At 34.5% G+C, this 15,197-nt stretch overlaps 2 protein-coding genes across 2 annotated transcripts; both read left to right on the top strand.

Moving 5' to 3' along the window:
- The first annotated feature begins 560 nt into the window (after positions 1-560).
- Positions 561-3,470, top strand: LOC118277905 (UDP-glucosyltransferase 2). The gene is made up of 7 exons (XM_050700059.1): positions 561-710; positions 839-926; positions 1,713-1,905; positions 2,231-2,428; positions 2,650-2,869; positions 3,182-3,349; positions 3,435-3,470. Exons 1-7 carry the CDS (start codon positions 561-563, stop codon positions 3,468-3,470), a joined length of 1,053 nt encoding a protein of 350 aa, XP_050556016.1.
- Positions 3,471-5,454: 1,984 nt separating this feature from the next.
- LOC126911708 (UDP-glucosyltransferase 2-like) lies at positions 5,455-14,312 on the top strand. Its single transcript, XM_050700330.1, has 9 exons — positions 5,455-5,703; positions 9,022-9,174; positions 9,570-9,657; positions 10,733-10,925; positions 11,358-11,555; positions 12,042-12,261; positions 12,664-12,883; positions 13,491-13,710; positions 14,012-14,312. The coding sequence occupies exons 2-9, from the start codon at positions 9,025-9,027 to the stop codon at positions 14,292-14,294; spliced, it is 1,572 nt and encodes a 523-aa protein (XP_050556287.1). The 5' UTR covers positions 5,455-5,703; positions 9,022-9,024; the 3' UTR covers positions 14,295-14,312.
- The last annotated feature ends 885 nt before the right edge of the window (positions 14,313-15,197 follow it).

Genomic DNA, 15,197 nt, shown 5'->3' with positions numbered 1-15,197 from the left:
ACAATACAAATATAAATAAGGCAACTGTTGGCTCCATTGTGTATTTATAAACACTAATCTTAAAATGTTGTGTGTTGAATAATATGCTGTTATATTTTTTGTTCAAATAATTAGGGAATATTTGATTATTAAGCTGGAGTGTACAGAGCTGAAATTAAAAGTAACTTTTACCTGAACGGGACTGGTAAGTGCGTGCGTAAGTAACTAGATGACACGGGTTTAAAACCTACCAATAGAAACCAATGTAACTTTTCTGAGTTATATGACACGAGAGTATGTGGGATGACAATGGAACAAGCGTAGTGATTGATGTTCAAACCTTTTCCGTATTAGACGAGGCCTTTGGTCAGCAGTGGCCACTTATAGGCTGTTGATGTCATGTGAAGTGTAAAAATGTATACATGAGCATTTTCATTTAAATCTGCTTTTATTCGGATAAGATAAGATTTCTAAGAAATTTAAAAAACTGTATTTTTCCTCATTTATAACAAATTAGTAGTGGCAAAATTTAATCTGATACTGAGTATTTAACCTAAAAACCCTATATTTGATTTCAGATAATGGCCTTAGTATTATATCTGTTCTTGGGTCTTCTTCTAAGTTCATCATGTGAGGCCTACAAAGCGCTGGTGGTTTTTGGAATGCCATCAAATAGCCATTTCAATCTTGGTAAAGGAATTGTCAGAAATCTGTTAAAAGATGGAAATGAGGTTAGTTTAAAAGTATGGCAGTATTAACAAAAAAATACGGTTTACTAACTAATAATAATTGATTGATAGTAATTTAGTATGTTTACTTGATTAACAAAAACATTAATTAAATTGATTTCTATTTCCAGGTAACATTCATCACTCCTGTCGAATGGAAGAACCCACCACCGAATCTCCGGCAGATCGACGTGAGTAACAATTTTAACGTCATGCCATGTAAGTAAAACTTTGATCGGAAAAGGATATTTTTTTTTAATCCGAAATTAGATTCGTCTAAAACACTTTCAATTTATTGACACTTTGATTAAATTTTACTAAAATATTTTCAATATCATTACGGTTTTGAAATCATTGTCCCGACAAACCCTATTTTAAAATTCGGGACAAACTAGTAGATGGTGTTGACGAATATTAGCTTTACATGAAGTTACTATACAACGTGTAACAAAATACCCATATACATCAAGAAGGGCTGATGAATACAGGTTGAATAGAGTCTCTACACGAAGTTTCAGCTTAAAATACGATTAAAAAAAATGTACCAAATACTTGGTATCGCATGGTTCTTGATTTTAAATCATACAAACATGTCACAACACTACAGGGGTCACTCGCTAATATTACGAAACATTTCTTCTGTCAATCTGATCGCCTAGTACCTGTATCTACCTAATTTTGAATTACGCGGCGACGCGATTTGAAAAATTCATAACTTCGTTCCATGAAAACATGAGTTTAAAAAACCCTTCCCGTATCGTTTGTTATGTTATCTAGAAGCCGTGCAATTGATATGTATACCCCCTTTTTGTTACACGTTGTATAACAAAATTCAAAACTTAAAACTTGCTTGGAAAACTTACATAAAACCGGGCATAACTGTATACTCTGAAGCTACAACCCTGGTAGTGGAATAAGGGACAGTGGGTTCATCACCCGACAATTTTTGGTTCGAGAAACTAATATAAAAGAGAGATCACTACAAAATAATTTCATTATTTTTAGCGTACCTACTAAATATAAAGCATTTAATGGAAGCCCCTACGCCGACTGGCCATCGTAAGTCTGTAAAGACGAGGTTGATAAACCTGGCGAAGACAACGATGGAATATGAAAATGTACAGAGACTGTTGAATGATACCAATGAGCACTTTGATGTCGTCATCGTTGAGCATATGTATTCAGACCTTGGTGCAGGGTGAGTAGAAAAATAGTACATAATATTTTGGGTGATAGGATTTTTACAATAGATGCAGATAGGTGCAGAGTCTAGGCAAATCAAATACACACACAAATTTATTCTTTATGTGATCCAAAAAATGTTGTTTCGATTTTAGGTAATATGATGTTATAAGCGACTTATTATGGTTGTAAACGCGTTCATAACATACAATTATGCATTTTAGTTTTATGTTTTTTGAAGTTTTAAAAAGTCTCACTTGACTTTGGCATCGAGCAAAAGCCTTTGTTTACTCTTGTGTGTCCAAATTGATGATATTCATTAATTGATGTCCATGTTTCAGCTATGCTGCAATATTCGACTGTCCTCTAATCTGGTTGAGTCCTGTAGAAGTGCACTCACTGTCTATTGGATTGGTCGATGTTTTACCAAACCCAGCTTATACATCAGATGTTCTGTCACCATATACGCCACCATTTACTTTCTTGGAGAGACTGGAAGAGCTATGGATAAGAATATATGATACATTCTACGACTATATGTAAGTATAATTTTGATTGGTTTTAGCAAAATTTTGGTATACGTCTTTCTCAAATTTCTACCAACTAATAAAAACTTTTGTCGGCATTATATGCATTAGACACCTCATAAAATATCACCGATCAATTGCATTGCATAAAATTTTTTTTGGTGAATAACTTAGGTATACTTTTGCATGAAGTTTTCGAGAAAATAAGGTTCAAAATAATAGTTATTTTTTAGGGTTTATGAACCAATGGAGGCAGCAGAATATGAGAGATTAATTGTACCTCAAATCGAAAAGAGAGGTCGGCAAGCCCCACCATATAGTGAAGTCCGGAACAACGTATCTCTAGTGCTGGGTAATTCACACGTGTCTACAGGTGTGTCTCTTGCCTTACCACAGAACTACAAGCCTATCGGAGGCTACCACATTGACGAAGAAATTAAACCACTACCTGAGGTATTTATAAGTTTATGTATAACTTTGAACAATTCACAAGTTCTTAATTCACATTTTCTTGATTACGATGGTTTAATTCTACAAATTCTTAATCAGGGCTGACTAATGACCCAGGGCGCAGTTCCACTCAGGGCGGGAGAGTCGTTTAAAGATTTTACACCCATATAGAAATGACTCATAAAACTAAGGTTCTAATCTCGATAGTAAAGATTTTTTTTTAATCAAATGACGCCGTCCGAAACGCAAAAAAAAAAAACGTAACGTGTATAAATCTGAACTATAGGTATTAATTTCTTAGATTTTTTTTTCCAGAACTTGGAAAAGATAATGATGAACTCCAAAAACGGAGTCATATACTTCAGCATGGGATCCAACTTGAAGGGCAAGGACTGGCCAGAACAAATCAAACGTGATCTCCTTAAATTATTCGGAGAACTAAAACAAACGGTGATCTGGAAATTTGAAGAAGAATTGGCCAATGTACCGAAAAATTTGCATATTATGAAATGGGCACCGCAGCCGAGCATTTTAGGTATGATTCACCGTTTAATTACTTATTTTAAAGACATTACTAGAGAAAGCGCAGTCACGGGCGCATTAATGACCTGTTAATTATATGTGTAAATACTGTAAGTATTGACTTACAGTATTGCCTTACAGTAAATTCTGTAAGTATTGACTTACAATATTTACACACATCAATTAACAGGTATGTACGTCAATACGTATGAGAAAATAATGAATTGCGTCTGTTTTACTAGACTATTCTGTAACTTTCAATTTAAGATCGAAGTGAGCTTGATTGCGGTCCGCCATGTCATTGGTATTGTCACATAATACGAGTAATGTCGATCAATGACGAACGAAAACACGATCAAGTTCACTTTGAAAGGTTTTAATTAAGTCTTTTAGCTGTTCAAGAAACTAAGCCATAATCGAGTTCTCAGCTCATATAAACTTTTTCTCTTTTATTTTATTGTACGATCTCAAGTTTCAAACAATTACTCTAATTTTGGCATTTTTTGTTTTACTTACTACATTTCAGCTCATCCAAAATGCGTGCTATTTATAACCCATGGAGGACTACTATCTACTACAGAAGCTGTTCATTACGGTGTTCCTACTATCGCTATACCTGTCTTTGGAGATCAGATCATCAATGTTAAGAAAGCTGTATCCAGAGGATTAGCTTTGGAAGTTAAACTGTCTTACAAATTGGCTGCTGATTTAAAAGTGGCTATTGAAGAAATGCTTAACAATCCACAGTAAGTAATTAATATGTAGGAGTGGATTTCGCTCTCCAAATGCTGTTTTTTTTTTTTGAGGGGGAAAATCATCCAATGTCTTCTCCCGCTTAAATTGAGGCGAAACTTTTACAGACTAAAATCCACCCCCTTCCTACTCCTGCTTTACGAGCTGAAGCCCCGATAATTTTATATTTTCTTTTTTTATTAAATGGTGTAAGACGGCTTTAAAATTACTTTTTTGATTCATTAATCAAACTGTCAATTAATTTGAAGCAACTAATATTGGAATCTTAGGGAACACCATTTGTTTGTTATTCTAACATATTTTTTTATGTTTGCAGGTATAGACAGAGAGTAAAGGAGCTGTCCTACATCTACCACGACCGACCAGTGCAGCCGGGAGCGGAGCTGCGACACTGGGTGCAGCATGTGGTGAACACACGCGGCGCCCCCCATCTGCGCTCTCCTGCACTAGCCATGCCATTATATCAACGACTATATCTAGATTTAGTAGCATTTGTGGCAGTACTTTTCCTAGTTTTGTATATAGTCATAAGAAAACTATGTTCTCGTATTAGATCCAAGAAAATTGTAAATAGTAAAAAAAGGAATTAGAAATAAATTATTAATTTTATAAAACCAATTGTTTTTGTTTTCTTATATGTAGTATTATCTTCATACACAATATGCAGAAGTGTCGTAAGTTTTAAAATTTCTCTTTTCTACTTGTCATCACCCTGTTCCTATTTCAAAGTTACTTGTAGTCAGTGTACTTCTTCCATTCTCTAATACGATGACATACTATCATACAACACTACTTTTTCTTTGACTATCCTCTTCCTTGCAATCCATCCAAATTTAAATTCAGCACTCATTTTTTCCCATGATTTGCATCCTTCCAAAGAAGTCTTCATATTGTCCATACCAATTTTTATAACACTTAGTTCTACCAGTCGTGTATTTATTATTCTATCCATTCCTATACTTTGAAGTACTTGGAATACACGTTAAGAATATTTGTAGTGTACATTATCATCTACTTATTAACCACAAAATGTACTTATACATATACTCGTACAGCTGAATATAGGACTGGGTCATCAAATGACTTGCGGATAAAAAACTGAAATAATAGACGTGAATGACTAATTTGGTCATACATTGAAGTGTGATATAAACATTACAGATTATGGATAGGAGGAAATTAAGGTACATGGAACAGAAACATTGAAACCGGCTCATCAAACCGGTCTGTCAGTCAACAAAGAGACAGGCGATGAGAAAGCATTTCTGATTTCTGAGAGAAACCAAAGTTTATGTGGTTAAGAGCCATTTTTCGTTGACAAAACTATATCCAACAAAGTTAACTGAGATGTTCATTTTATGAATTATTTATCCGTTAGTTTTATAATGAATAACTCAGTTGGAGTCAACTCCTGACATAGAGTGGTTGTGTGAAATGATATAGAGGTTTAAAAATAGCTTTTTCCTCCAATTCATTGTTTTGACTTATGAGTGACCTTGAACTTGGTGATGTGATTTAATGTAAATATTTGTTTGTGTGTCTGTATTTAGTTGTGCGTGCCAGTAAGTATTGAATATATGTTTTTTATATTGTGTTGTTTATTTTAGTTCTGTAGACTTGTAAGGTTAATGATATTTACATAATTATGTCAATTAACAGACACGTCGTCGAAATCATTGCAAATTACTAATTGTGATTTTAGAAGTACAGTTCCTATAATTTCAACTATAGATACTTTTGCTTGATTTTGGAAATCCATTGATGGACATGTGAAGTCTTTCCAAGTTCGTGCATAAAATATTGAATTTTATTTAAAATATCGAATAAATCCTAGATTATGTAGTTGACTGATTCTGGCCTTCGTTTTATTTCTATTCTGTGAATAATTATGCTAGATTGTGCAATTACGGTAATTTGCTGCTGAGAAGGGTCACTGCACTCTTATAACATAATGTCGTTGTAGATGAGTCATTGACGAGTTGCAAAGTTATGTAAGCCATGGCTGAAACAGTTCAATTTTATTATTTTTATTTATTGTTTATTTCGAAAATTATAATTTATAATTATGTAGTTTTATTCTTTGATTAATTTTAACATTGTGTTGCTTCATGTTCTCTTTTGCTTACAAATTCGTGTGTTTGATTGAAAACATATGTAGTATTTATGTATGTATACATATGTTTTATAGTTCATTCACCCGCATAAACTTTATTCGTACCGTAGTAGTTTTCGTGATGTCACTTGAAGAGCTCATAATTATACACTCACTCGTTGTTTCCATGCCAGTTTGGGCTGGTTCAACATCTTTTTGATTTATTTGTGACAGATTTTGTATTAGCTTTTGAGAGTTTAAAAATTAGTATAGGGCACACAACTAATGAAGCGAGCATTGTAGAATTAAACAGCAACACACTTGAATAAATATAGTAAACTTGAATAAAAATAGATTGTGTTTGACACAATTTAAAACAATAACTGTTCATCTTGAACATTGACTACAAAACATTACGAAATACGCCATGAACATAACAGCTGTAGATAAACTGTACGAAAATTTAAATGAACAAAAATAAATACTATTGCACAATAGTCATATTAATAAACTCTTTATATTATATGTAACAAATAAATAGTACGGAAATGAAAACGAACAAAAATAAATACTATTGCACAATAGTCATATTAATAAACTAATAATACTAATATTGAACTCGTTAAAACGTATTGTGCAATATTTAAAAAACTCGCGTGTTTCACCCAATCCCTGATTCCTAAATTCCTAAGCCCCAAAGGCCGCCGGCAAAGCACTTGTAACTCCTGTAGTGTTATTCGGAGCCGCGGACTAGCTAGGATTACCGGGGCTCCAGCTCGAAAAGCAGGACTAGGAACGGGATTGTTTTTAGTCAGTAAGAGTCTACACTCCCTTTCGCCTCGCCCAAGGCGGGAAAAGAAATTGGATGTTTTTCGCCCCTTATAAATAAGAGTGGTGACGGCGTCTAAACAAAAAAAAAAACTCCTCTGGTGCTGCGGGCGATTGCTTATCATCAAGCGATCGGGTTGCTCGGTTACCGGCCCTATCAGAACGTAAACTTGTGTGATTTTATTGAAGCAATATTGCATAATTTTCAGTAATTATATTGAAACTGCCTATTACTGTATTTCATACTTACGTAATATTTCATTTCAATGGATTGCTCAAGAATTTATTTTTATAAATTGAAGATGTTTTTGCGATGGACTTTCAGTCGTAGTTTTGATCGTGAGGTATCTAGTCACTTAGGTATTAATGTAAACATTTTAGTGAAGCAGCACCTATTGTGAGAGTGTGAGATAAGAGGTATGTGTATTTTTATGAAGTGATCGATAGTTTTTAAACCTCATGAAGTAATATTTTTTAAATCTTAAGGTCCTTTTCACCAGACTTGTGCTATGCTATGTTGCTGTTGGATGGGTTTGGTTTCCACCAATCACATTCATAGGTACACATAGCTTACTTCTGGTGGAAACCGACTTAGTCAGCTTCTCCTGCCTAGGGTGAGGTTAGAGGAAGTGTTAGACTCTTACAGACTAAAGCCACCTCGTTCCTACTCCTGCTCGTCCCGGTAACCCCCTATATTTAGTATATAGAATCCTGCTCTCTTTTGGTGGTTGGATGCAGTTTCAGCAGATATTAATATGATATTTTACTATGTTATATTGCGAAAGTAAAAAAGTACATAAGTATAGGTACCTATAATTAAATATTCGTGATAATGGTGTTCCATTTTTATCCAAACGTGACGGTTGGCATTAGAGAGATAAGACGCGTTATCAGAACAATAAATATAAATTAGGAAACTGTATGCGCAAACAAACAAACTTTATTTCGTTTAGCATAATCATGTAGGTAGTTATTTTTTTTTGTACAAAAATCGTTGAACCTGTGAATTTCTAAGCTGCAAGGTACGAAAGAGGACTGTGACGCTTACTTAAAAAAGAGGTTCTCTGTTTGACCCATATGTATGTATCTTGATATTTCACGTTTGGCTGAAGCAATTTTGATGCGGTTTTCAGCATAGTATTTTTCAGATTTAGGGATATTAGATGGTTTAAAAAAGGCGGTTCTCTTTCTTTTAAAAATGAAGTTTTTGCCATTTGTCTGCATTAGATTGCATTCGAAACTAAATGTTTTCCAATGCTCCTAATCCTAAATTTTCTTTCCATTACCGTCTTTCGTACAATGTTTTTCATTAATAATACTATTATTTTTGTTTATTTTTAAATATTACAGATTCAACTCTTGTTTTGATATCACAGTATACCTAAGTAATTAAGACTTGTATTTCTGCTGGAATTAGAGTTTCATGGAATTTGTTGCTCGAGGTTAATTATATACATTCTAGGAATTCAACAAGGATAACAAGGAAATCTGTAATTAATGTTTATTGTGTATATTTATAAATATGTACTTATAAAGGTTGCCTTGTGACTCGAGAGCTTGCAAGTGCAACTGCCACTGCCACAATATTTTATACCCGAAGGGCTAGGCAGAAGTGCACATTTTGGCACGTAATGCCACTGTACAATTTGTTATAACCCCCATGTATTAAGGGGTGGGCCTATTGCCTCACTTGTTGTTACTAATAAGATATTTTCGAAAAACTGAAAAGCGCCCAGTAATACTTTAATCTCAGTTATAGAAGTACGATACTTCTTTAACTTCTTTGGTTGATTATCACTTACCTATAAAAGTTAATTTTAAAACATCAAACACTATCTACTCATCTTTTTTATTTTTCTCTATCAACGACTGAATATATTTAACCTAACAAACCTCATGTATGTATAGTATGTCCCACGAAAGTTATAATAAAACAAAAAAATCTTATTATTTGTTTCAGATAATGGCGTTGGCAATATTCTTATTCTTGGCCCTTCTTCTAAGTTCGTCATGTGAGGCTTACAAAGCGCTGGTGGTGTTTGGTATGCCCTCAACTAGTCACTTCAATCTTGGCAATGGAGTTGTCAGAAATCTTTTAAGAGATGGACATGAGGTAAGTTTATAAATAAGTAATTAGATACATAACTAAAAAATAGGTAAATATACTGAAAACCATCTTAATGAAAAAATTATTCGCACATAATAAATATGGGAGAGCCATGCTTTGGCACGAATGTGCCGGCTCGACCGGAGTGATACCACGTCCTCACAGATAACCGCCATGAAACAGTACGCATACGTTGCAATTGCTTGCCATCAGGTGATCAGTCTGATCGTTTACCGGCTCATACTATAACAGAAAAACACAAACCACCAGCACAGTGGTGCCATCTCTTATTTTGGATGGAAGAACTATATTACAATTACAATACTAGCTAATCATGTTTGTGTATGTTAATTACACACATTACACATTATTCTGTATTAATCAAGTGTTTTTTTTTTCAGGTAACATACATAACTCCTCTTGAATATAAGAATCCCCCACCAAATCTTCGGCAGATTAACGTGAACAGCAATTTTGACGTTTTACCAAGTAAGTGTATCTTCTTGTATTTGATCAAAAGTTTATGAACTCTATAGACCGTAATTTTTATTTATTTTGCCACACGCAGTCATCTATATCTTTACGATTTTGAAATCATTGTATCAACAGTCAATTTTGAAATTATTTATTTATTTATTTATTTTAGGCTTTTCAACAATAAGTACGCTATTACATAATAATTTGTACATTAATAACTTACGTCTAAGCGCCTCATCACTTAAAGAAAAGCACAGCATGCACTATCTTATGCGCAAATAATAACCTAACCGAATGAAATGATTAATTAAAATTATTAAATTAAATATGATTACAATACGATGCATTAACATAATTAATAAAAAATAATATAAAAACCATTGCAATAAATTATATAAAAAATACATTTATAATTACTTAAATTTGATTATAATATGTTATAATAAAATTAAAATAATAAAATTCAAAAATATAATGATGTAAATTAAACTTAAATTAAAATTATAATAATTTTTTTTTTTTTTTATAATAAAATTTTTGACTAGGACTCAATTATTAACAGTTAGCAGTAAGTATGACCTTTTTTAAAGCTGGAACCGATGAAATAAAGAGGTCAATGTCAACATCCAGCTCATTATACGCAGCACACATTCTAGAGAGGGGACAGTGACGTCTCAAATTGGAATGTGATCTTGGTAAACAGAAGAGTCTCCTATTAGTACTTCTTGGCAGATTATGCGGCACATGGAATAGTACCCTACCGAGCAAATCAGGACAGTTTAGAGAACCAGTTACTAGCTTCTTAAGAAAAATCAAGTCCAGCATGTTTCTGCGATTATTGTACCAACAGTCAATTTTGAATGCAGCACCTCTAATCTAGTTTACAACGCCTCTACCGGTGGAACTAAAATTTGCCATACAAAAAAAATTACATCGTCGCTTGATACTATCGCCAAATACTATTGTTTCAAACTTATGTTAGAGGTACAGACCAAAGCAGTTGATTGGCACTGAATTTATATAATGTAGTACTAAGGTATTAGATGAGAAATCGCAGTAAAATAATATTTATTTTTAATATTTTCAGCGGATCAAATAAACATAAAGCATTTGATGGAAGCTCCCACGCCGAGTGGCCATCGGAAGGCCGTTAAGCTGATGCTGATAAATCTGGTGACGAAGACGATAGAACACGAAAGTGTACAGAGACTGTTGAATGATACCAATGAGCACTTTGATGTCGTCATCGTTGAGCATATGATGTCGGAGCTTAGCGCAAGGTGAGTAGAAAAAAAATATTTGTTTTGGATGATAGAATTAAGAGAAATTATCAAACAGTTTTTGCAAGGTTAAAAGTCTAATTTAACTATGAAATCAAATCGTCGCTAACACCGCAAAGGTGAGAACCTCAAATAAAAATTGTATTGTATTGAAATAACCATAGGGTTACGTACGAGTTTGTTCTACGTATAACAAGATCGAGATATTTCCACGTTCGGCATTCTGATTGGCCTACTCCGATGAACCAACCAACGTTTCATATGGCGAACGTTTCAAATGAGTACCTATTTAGAACACATCTGATGGAAACATCGGTGTCCGCAACACCAGATGAGTTACAAGACAAGTGTGCTATCAGTTTTTTGGGGATTGTAGTAATTAGGTCTTATTTTTAGAATATCAAAACGCTAATACACATGGTTTCATTTCAGCTATGCTACAATATACGACTGTCCTTTAATCTGGGTGAGTCCTGTAGAAGTGAACGCACAGTCTGTTGGTTTGGTCGATGTTTTTCCAAACCCAGCTTATACTACTGACGCCATGGCATCATACACACCGCCCTTTACTTTCCTGGAGAGATTGGAAGAGCTCTGGACAAGAATCAGTGATAACTACAATGACTACATGTAAGTATTACTTACTTTGGCAGTAGCAAAATATTGGGAATGTCATAAATTTCATTTATTCGTCCGAATGTTTAGAGGACACTAAACCGAAAATTTGGGGAAAAAATAAAATAATATAGAATCAAGACTAGTACCTACTTGAATTTTTAAAGAATTGGCCTGCACGGTTGGTGTTGTGGCTGGGCAACCAGTTGCCGCGCAACGTGTAGCGGCTTTCATAAATCCATAAATTGTTATTTCGAGTGTGGGTGTCATGTGTGCGTGAATTTGTATGTTTGTAAACGCACCTACGACACAGGAGAGTATTCTAATGTGGTGCAACGTTTGAAAAAAAGTAATAGTTGCCGTTGCACTCGATTAAAAAGTATTATTGATATATGATAAGGAACCGCATTAAGTTTGGCTATAGGTACTTTTGCGGGAAGTTACTATTGGAGAAATTGTTGAACACAACAATACTAACGAAGTAATTTTTGCCTTTTTCAGGGTTTATGAACCAACAGAGGAAGCAGAATATCAGAGACTAATTGTACCTCAAATCCAAAAGAGAGGTCGGCAAGCCCCATCGTATAGTGAGGTCCGATACAACGCAACTCTAGTGCTGGGTAACTCACACGTGTCCACAGGTGTGCCTCTAGGCTTACCGCAGAATTATAAGTCTATAGGAGGCTATCACATCGAGGAAGAAGTCAAGCCATTACCTGAGGTATTTATAAATTTGAACAAAATGATGATATCTTCATTTTCTGGTCAATCATTAGGATAAGTTTTTGGTAAAGGTTGATGAAATAAGGTTTGAATTTAGTTCCTTTTGTTTGAGGGGAGAAATTCATCCAATGTCTTCTCTCACCTTGGACGAGGCGAGAGTGAGTGTCAAACTCTTTCTGACTAAAAACCACCCCGTTCCTACTCCTGCTTTTCGAGCCGAAGCCCCGGTAAACCCGCTAGGTAGTCCGCAGCTCCGATGAATTTAGTTAATTAAGAATTAAATAAATCAAAGAATATACCAAATAAAAAACAAGAAGACTAATGTCGTATTCTTCAATACGTCATAATTCTTGTTTGTTACACAAAGTCGGTGACTAATTAAAACAATTCTTTCTTGCAGGACTTGGAAAAGATAATGATGAACTCCAAAAACGGAGTCATATACTTCAGCATGGGATCCAACTTGAAGGGCAAAGACTGGCCAGAAGAGATCAAACGTGATCTCCTTAAATTATTCGGAGAATTAAAACAAACGGTGATCTGGAAATTTGAAGAAGAATTGCCAAATGTACCGAAAAATGTTCATATTATGAAATGGGCACCGCAGCCGAGCATTTTAGGTATGTTTTATACCGTTTTATTACTTATGTTAAAGACATTACTGGGGAAAGTGCCGACACGGGAGCAATAATGATCCGTGAAACATCAGTCGTTTTCAACGTTGCTATGTTGAAATTGATGTGTGTGAATGAGTACTGTAGATATCAATGTCTTAATGTTTTAGAATCCTCCCAAGGATTCTAAACTGCGTCTTATCGACGTAATCGAGTTTCTTGAATAAATTAATTTAAGTGTGGGAGAGCCATGTTTGCACGCACGAATGTTCCGGCTCGACCGGAGTGATGCCACGGCCTCACCAGAAACCGACGTGAAACAACGCTTGCGTTGTGTGAGTCAGGTTACCGGAGGTCCAATTCCCCCTTCCCAATCCCCAACAACCCTTAAATTCCTTACCCCCAAATGGCCGGTAACGCACTTGTAACGCCTGTGGTGTTTCAAGTGTCTATGGGCGGCGCAATTGCTTACCATCAGGATCACCTGCTTACGTATGCTCGTTTCCGTAAAAAAAAACTGTTTTAAATCTTAATTTTTGTTATTCTCATTTTCGGAATCATCCTGACCCACTTTGACATCGTTAATTACATGTTTTTCTTTTTTTTATTACAGCTCATCCAAAATGCGTCCTGTTCATAACCCATGGAGGACTACTATCTACTACAGAAACTATTCATTACGGTGTACCTACTATTGCCATACCTGTCTTTGGAGATCAGTTCATCAATGTCAAGAAAGCTGTCGCTAGAGGCTTTGCTTTGGAAGTTAAACTCTCTTACTCAATAGCTGCTGATTTAAAATTGGCGATTCAAGAAATGCTAAACAATCCTAAGTAAGTCTTATTTTACCATTTTTCCACGTATCTTTTTATTCAATGTGATTATAGTTAAACTGGAGTAAGGAATTCCTGGTTTTCTATTCTTCAGGATTACGCATACCTTTAATTTTTAAAATAATAATAAAGTATTTAAATTCGATATTCAGAGAGTTCTTGATCACCTTAATGTATTAGAACCGCTTTAAAGGGGAAGCCTTCAGCAGTGGACGTCTCTCGGCTGATGATGACGATGGTGATTAGAACCGCTTCAAAGAAAAAGTATTTGTAGTCTTAACATTTCTTTTAATATTTACAGGTATAGACAGAGAGTAAAGGAGCTGTCCTACATCTACCACGACCGACCAGTGAAGCCGGGAGCGGAGCTGCGACACTGGGTGCAGCATGTAGTGAACACACGCGGCGCCCCCCATCTGCGCTCTCCTGCACTAGCCGTGCCTTTATATCAACGACTGTACCTAGATCTAGCAGCCCTACTATTAGTAGTTTTTTTAGCTCTTAAATTATTCCTAAGGAAACTGTACCACCGTATTAGACCTAAGAAGTTTGTAAATAGTAAGAAAAAGGATAAGAAGAATTAAATAGTGATTTGAAAAGTTTTGTTGTGTTTATTTTTTGTTTATGTTCATACTAAGGTCGGCTAGCTGATGATGACCTAAAACTTGGTGTTTGTATCTGGAATGGCGTATGAATGTTTTACATTTTTAACAGATATTTTTTTGTAAATTAGATGTTTCGTCTGCCTTCTATTTCGTAATGTTCATGGTGATGTGCTAATTATTTTTTTCCTTTTATAAAGACCTAAGTATCTAAATCTAAATAATAAATAAATATCCAATTCGGTCGATTGCATCAGAAGTTTCGGTAATTTATTTTTACTTACCAAAATTAGTGTAGTGACTACTACGTGCATGTATGTGCATGCGTACTTTAAGTGCATCCATTAATGAGGTACATATCAGATATAACAGTCAGAAATCGTGAATTGATTTTTATGAATATGAAAATTATGTCAGATCATCATTACTTTAGTGTATTTTTATTGTGTTTAAAGCATATCATAGTTGCTAATCATTGGCAGATTATTATTGATACAATATTTCCGTATTTATGCTATAAATAAATCAAAACAAAGTCTGTTATCGACACGTAGTAGGTCTTTAAGATTATGTTGAACTACTTGATGAGCTCATTATTAAGTTCATAGTTAAAAGTCATCCTGACTTGTTAATTGGTTACACGCTAGGACTGAATGAGCTAATGAATTCAAAGGTACTTGAATAAATATACTTAAAGCTAAATTAGCACAAAAAATTTAATACTCAATCAAACGAGAAACAGAATGTATATGAAATATTAGGAATGTTATTTCGGGAAACCAATGCGGTCAAAGTCAAAATCACATTTTTTTTATAAGACTATTAATTATAAAAAAAGGCTAGTAGAATAGAATGGAATATAAAAAGTCAATGTAGGTATTTGGG

Source organism: Spodoptera frugiperda, chromosome 18 (genome assembly GCF_023101765.2).
Source record: "Spodoptera frugiperda isolate SF20-4 chromosome 18, AGI-APGP_CSIRO_Sfru_2.0, whole genome shotgun sequence".
In the NCBI taxonomy this organism is placed as follows: Eukaryota; Metazoa; Arthropoda; class Insecta; order Lepidoptera; family Noctuidae; genus Spodoptera; species Spodoptera frugiperda.
The sequence above is the reverse complement of the archived record's forward strand: the minus strand, read 5'-3'. Positions and strand labels throughout refer to the sequence as shown.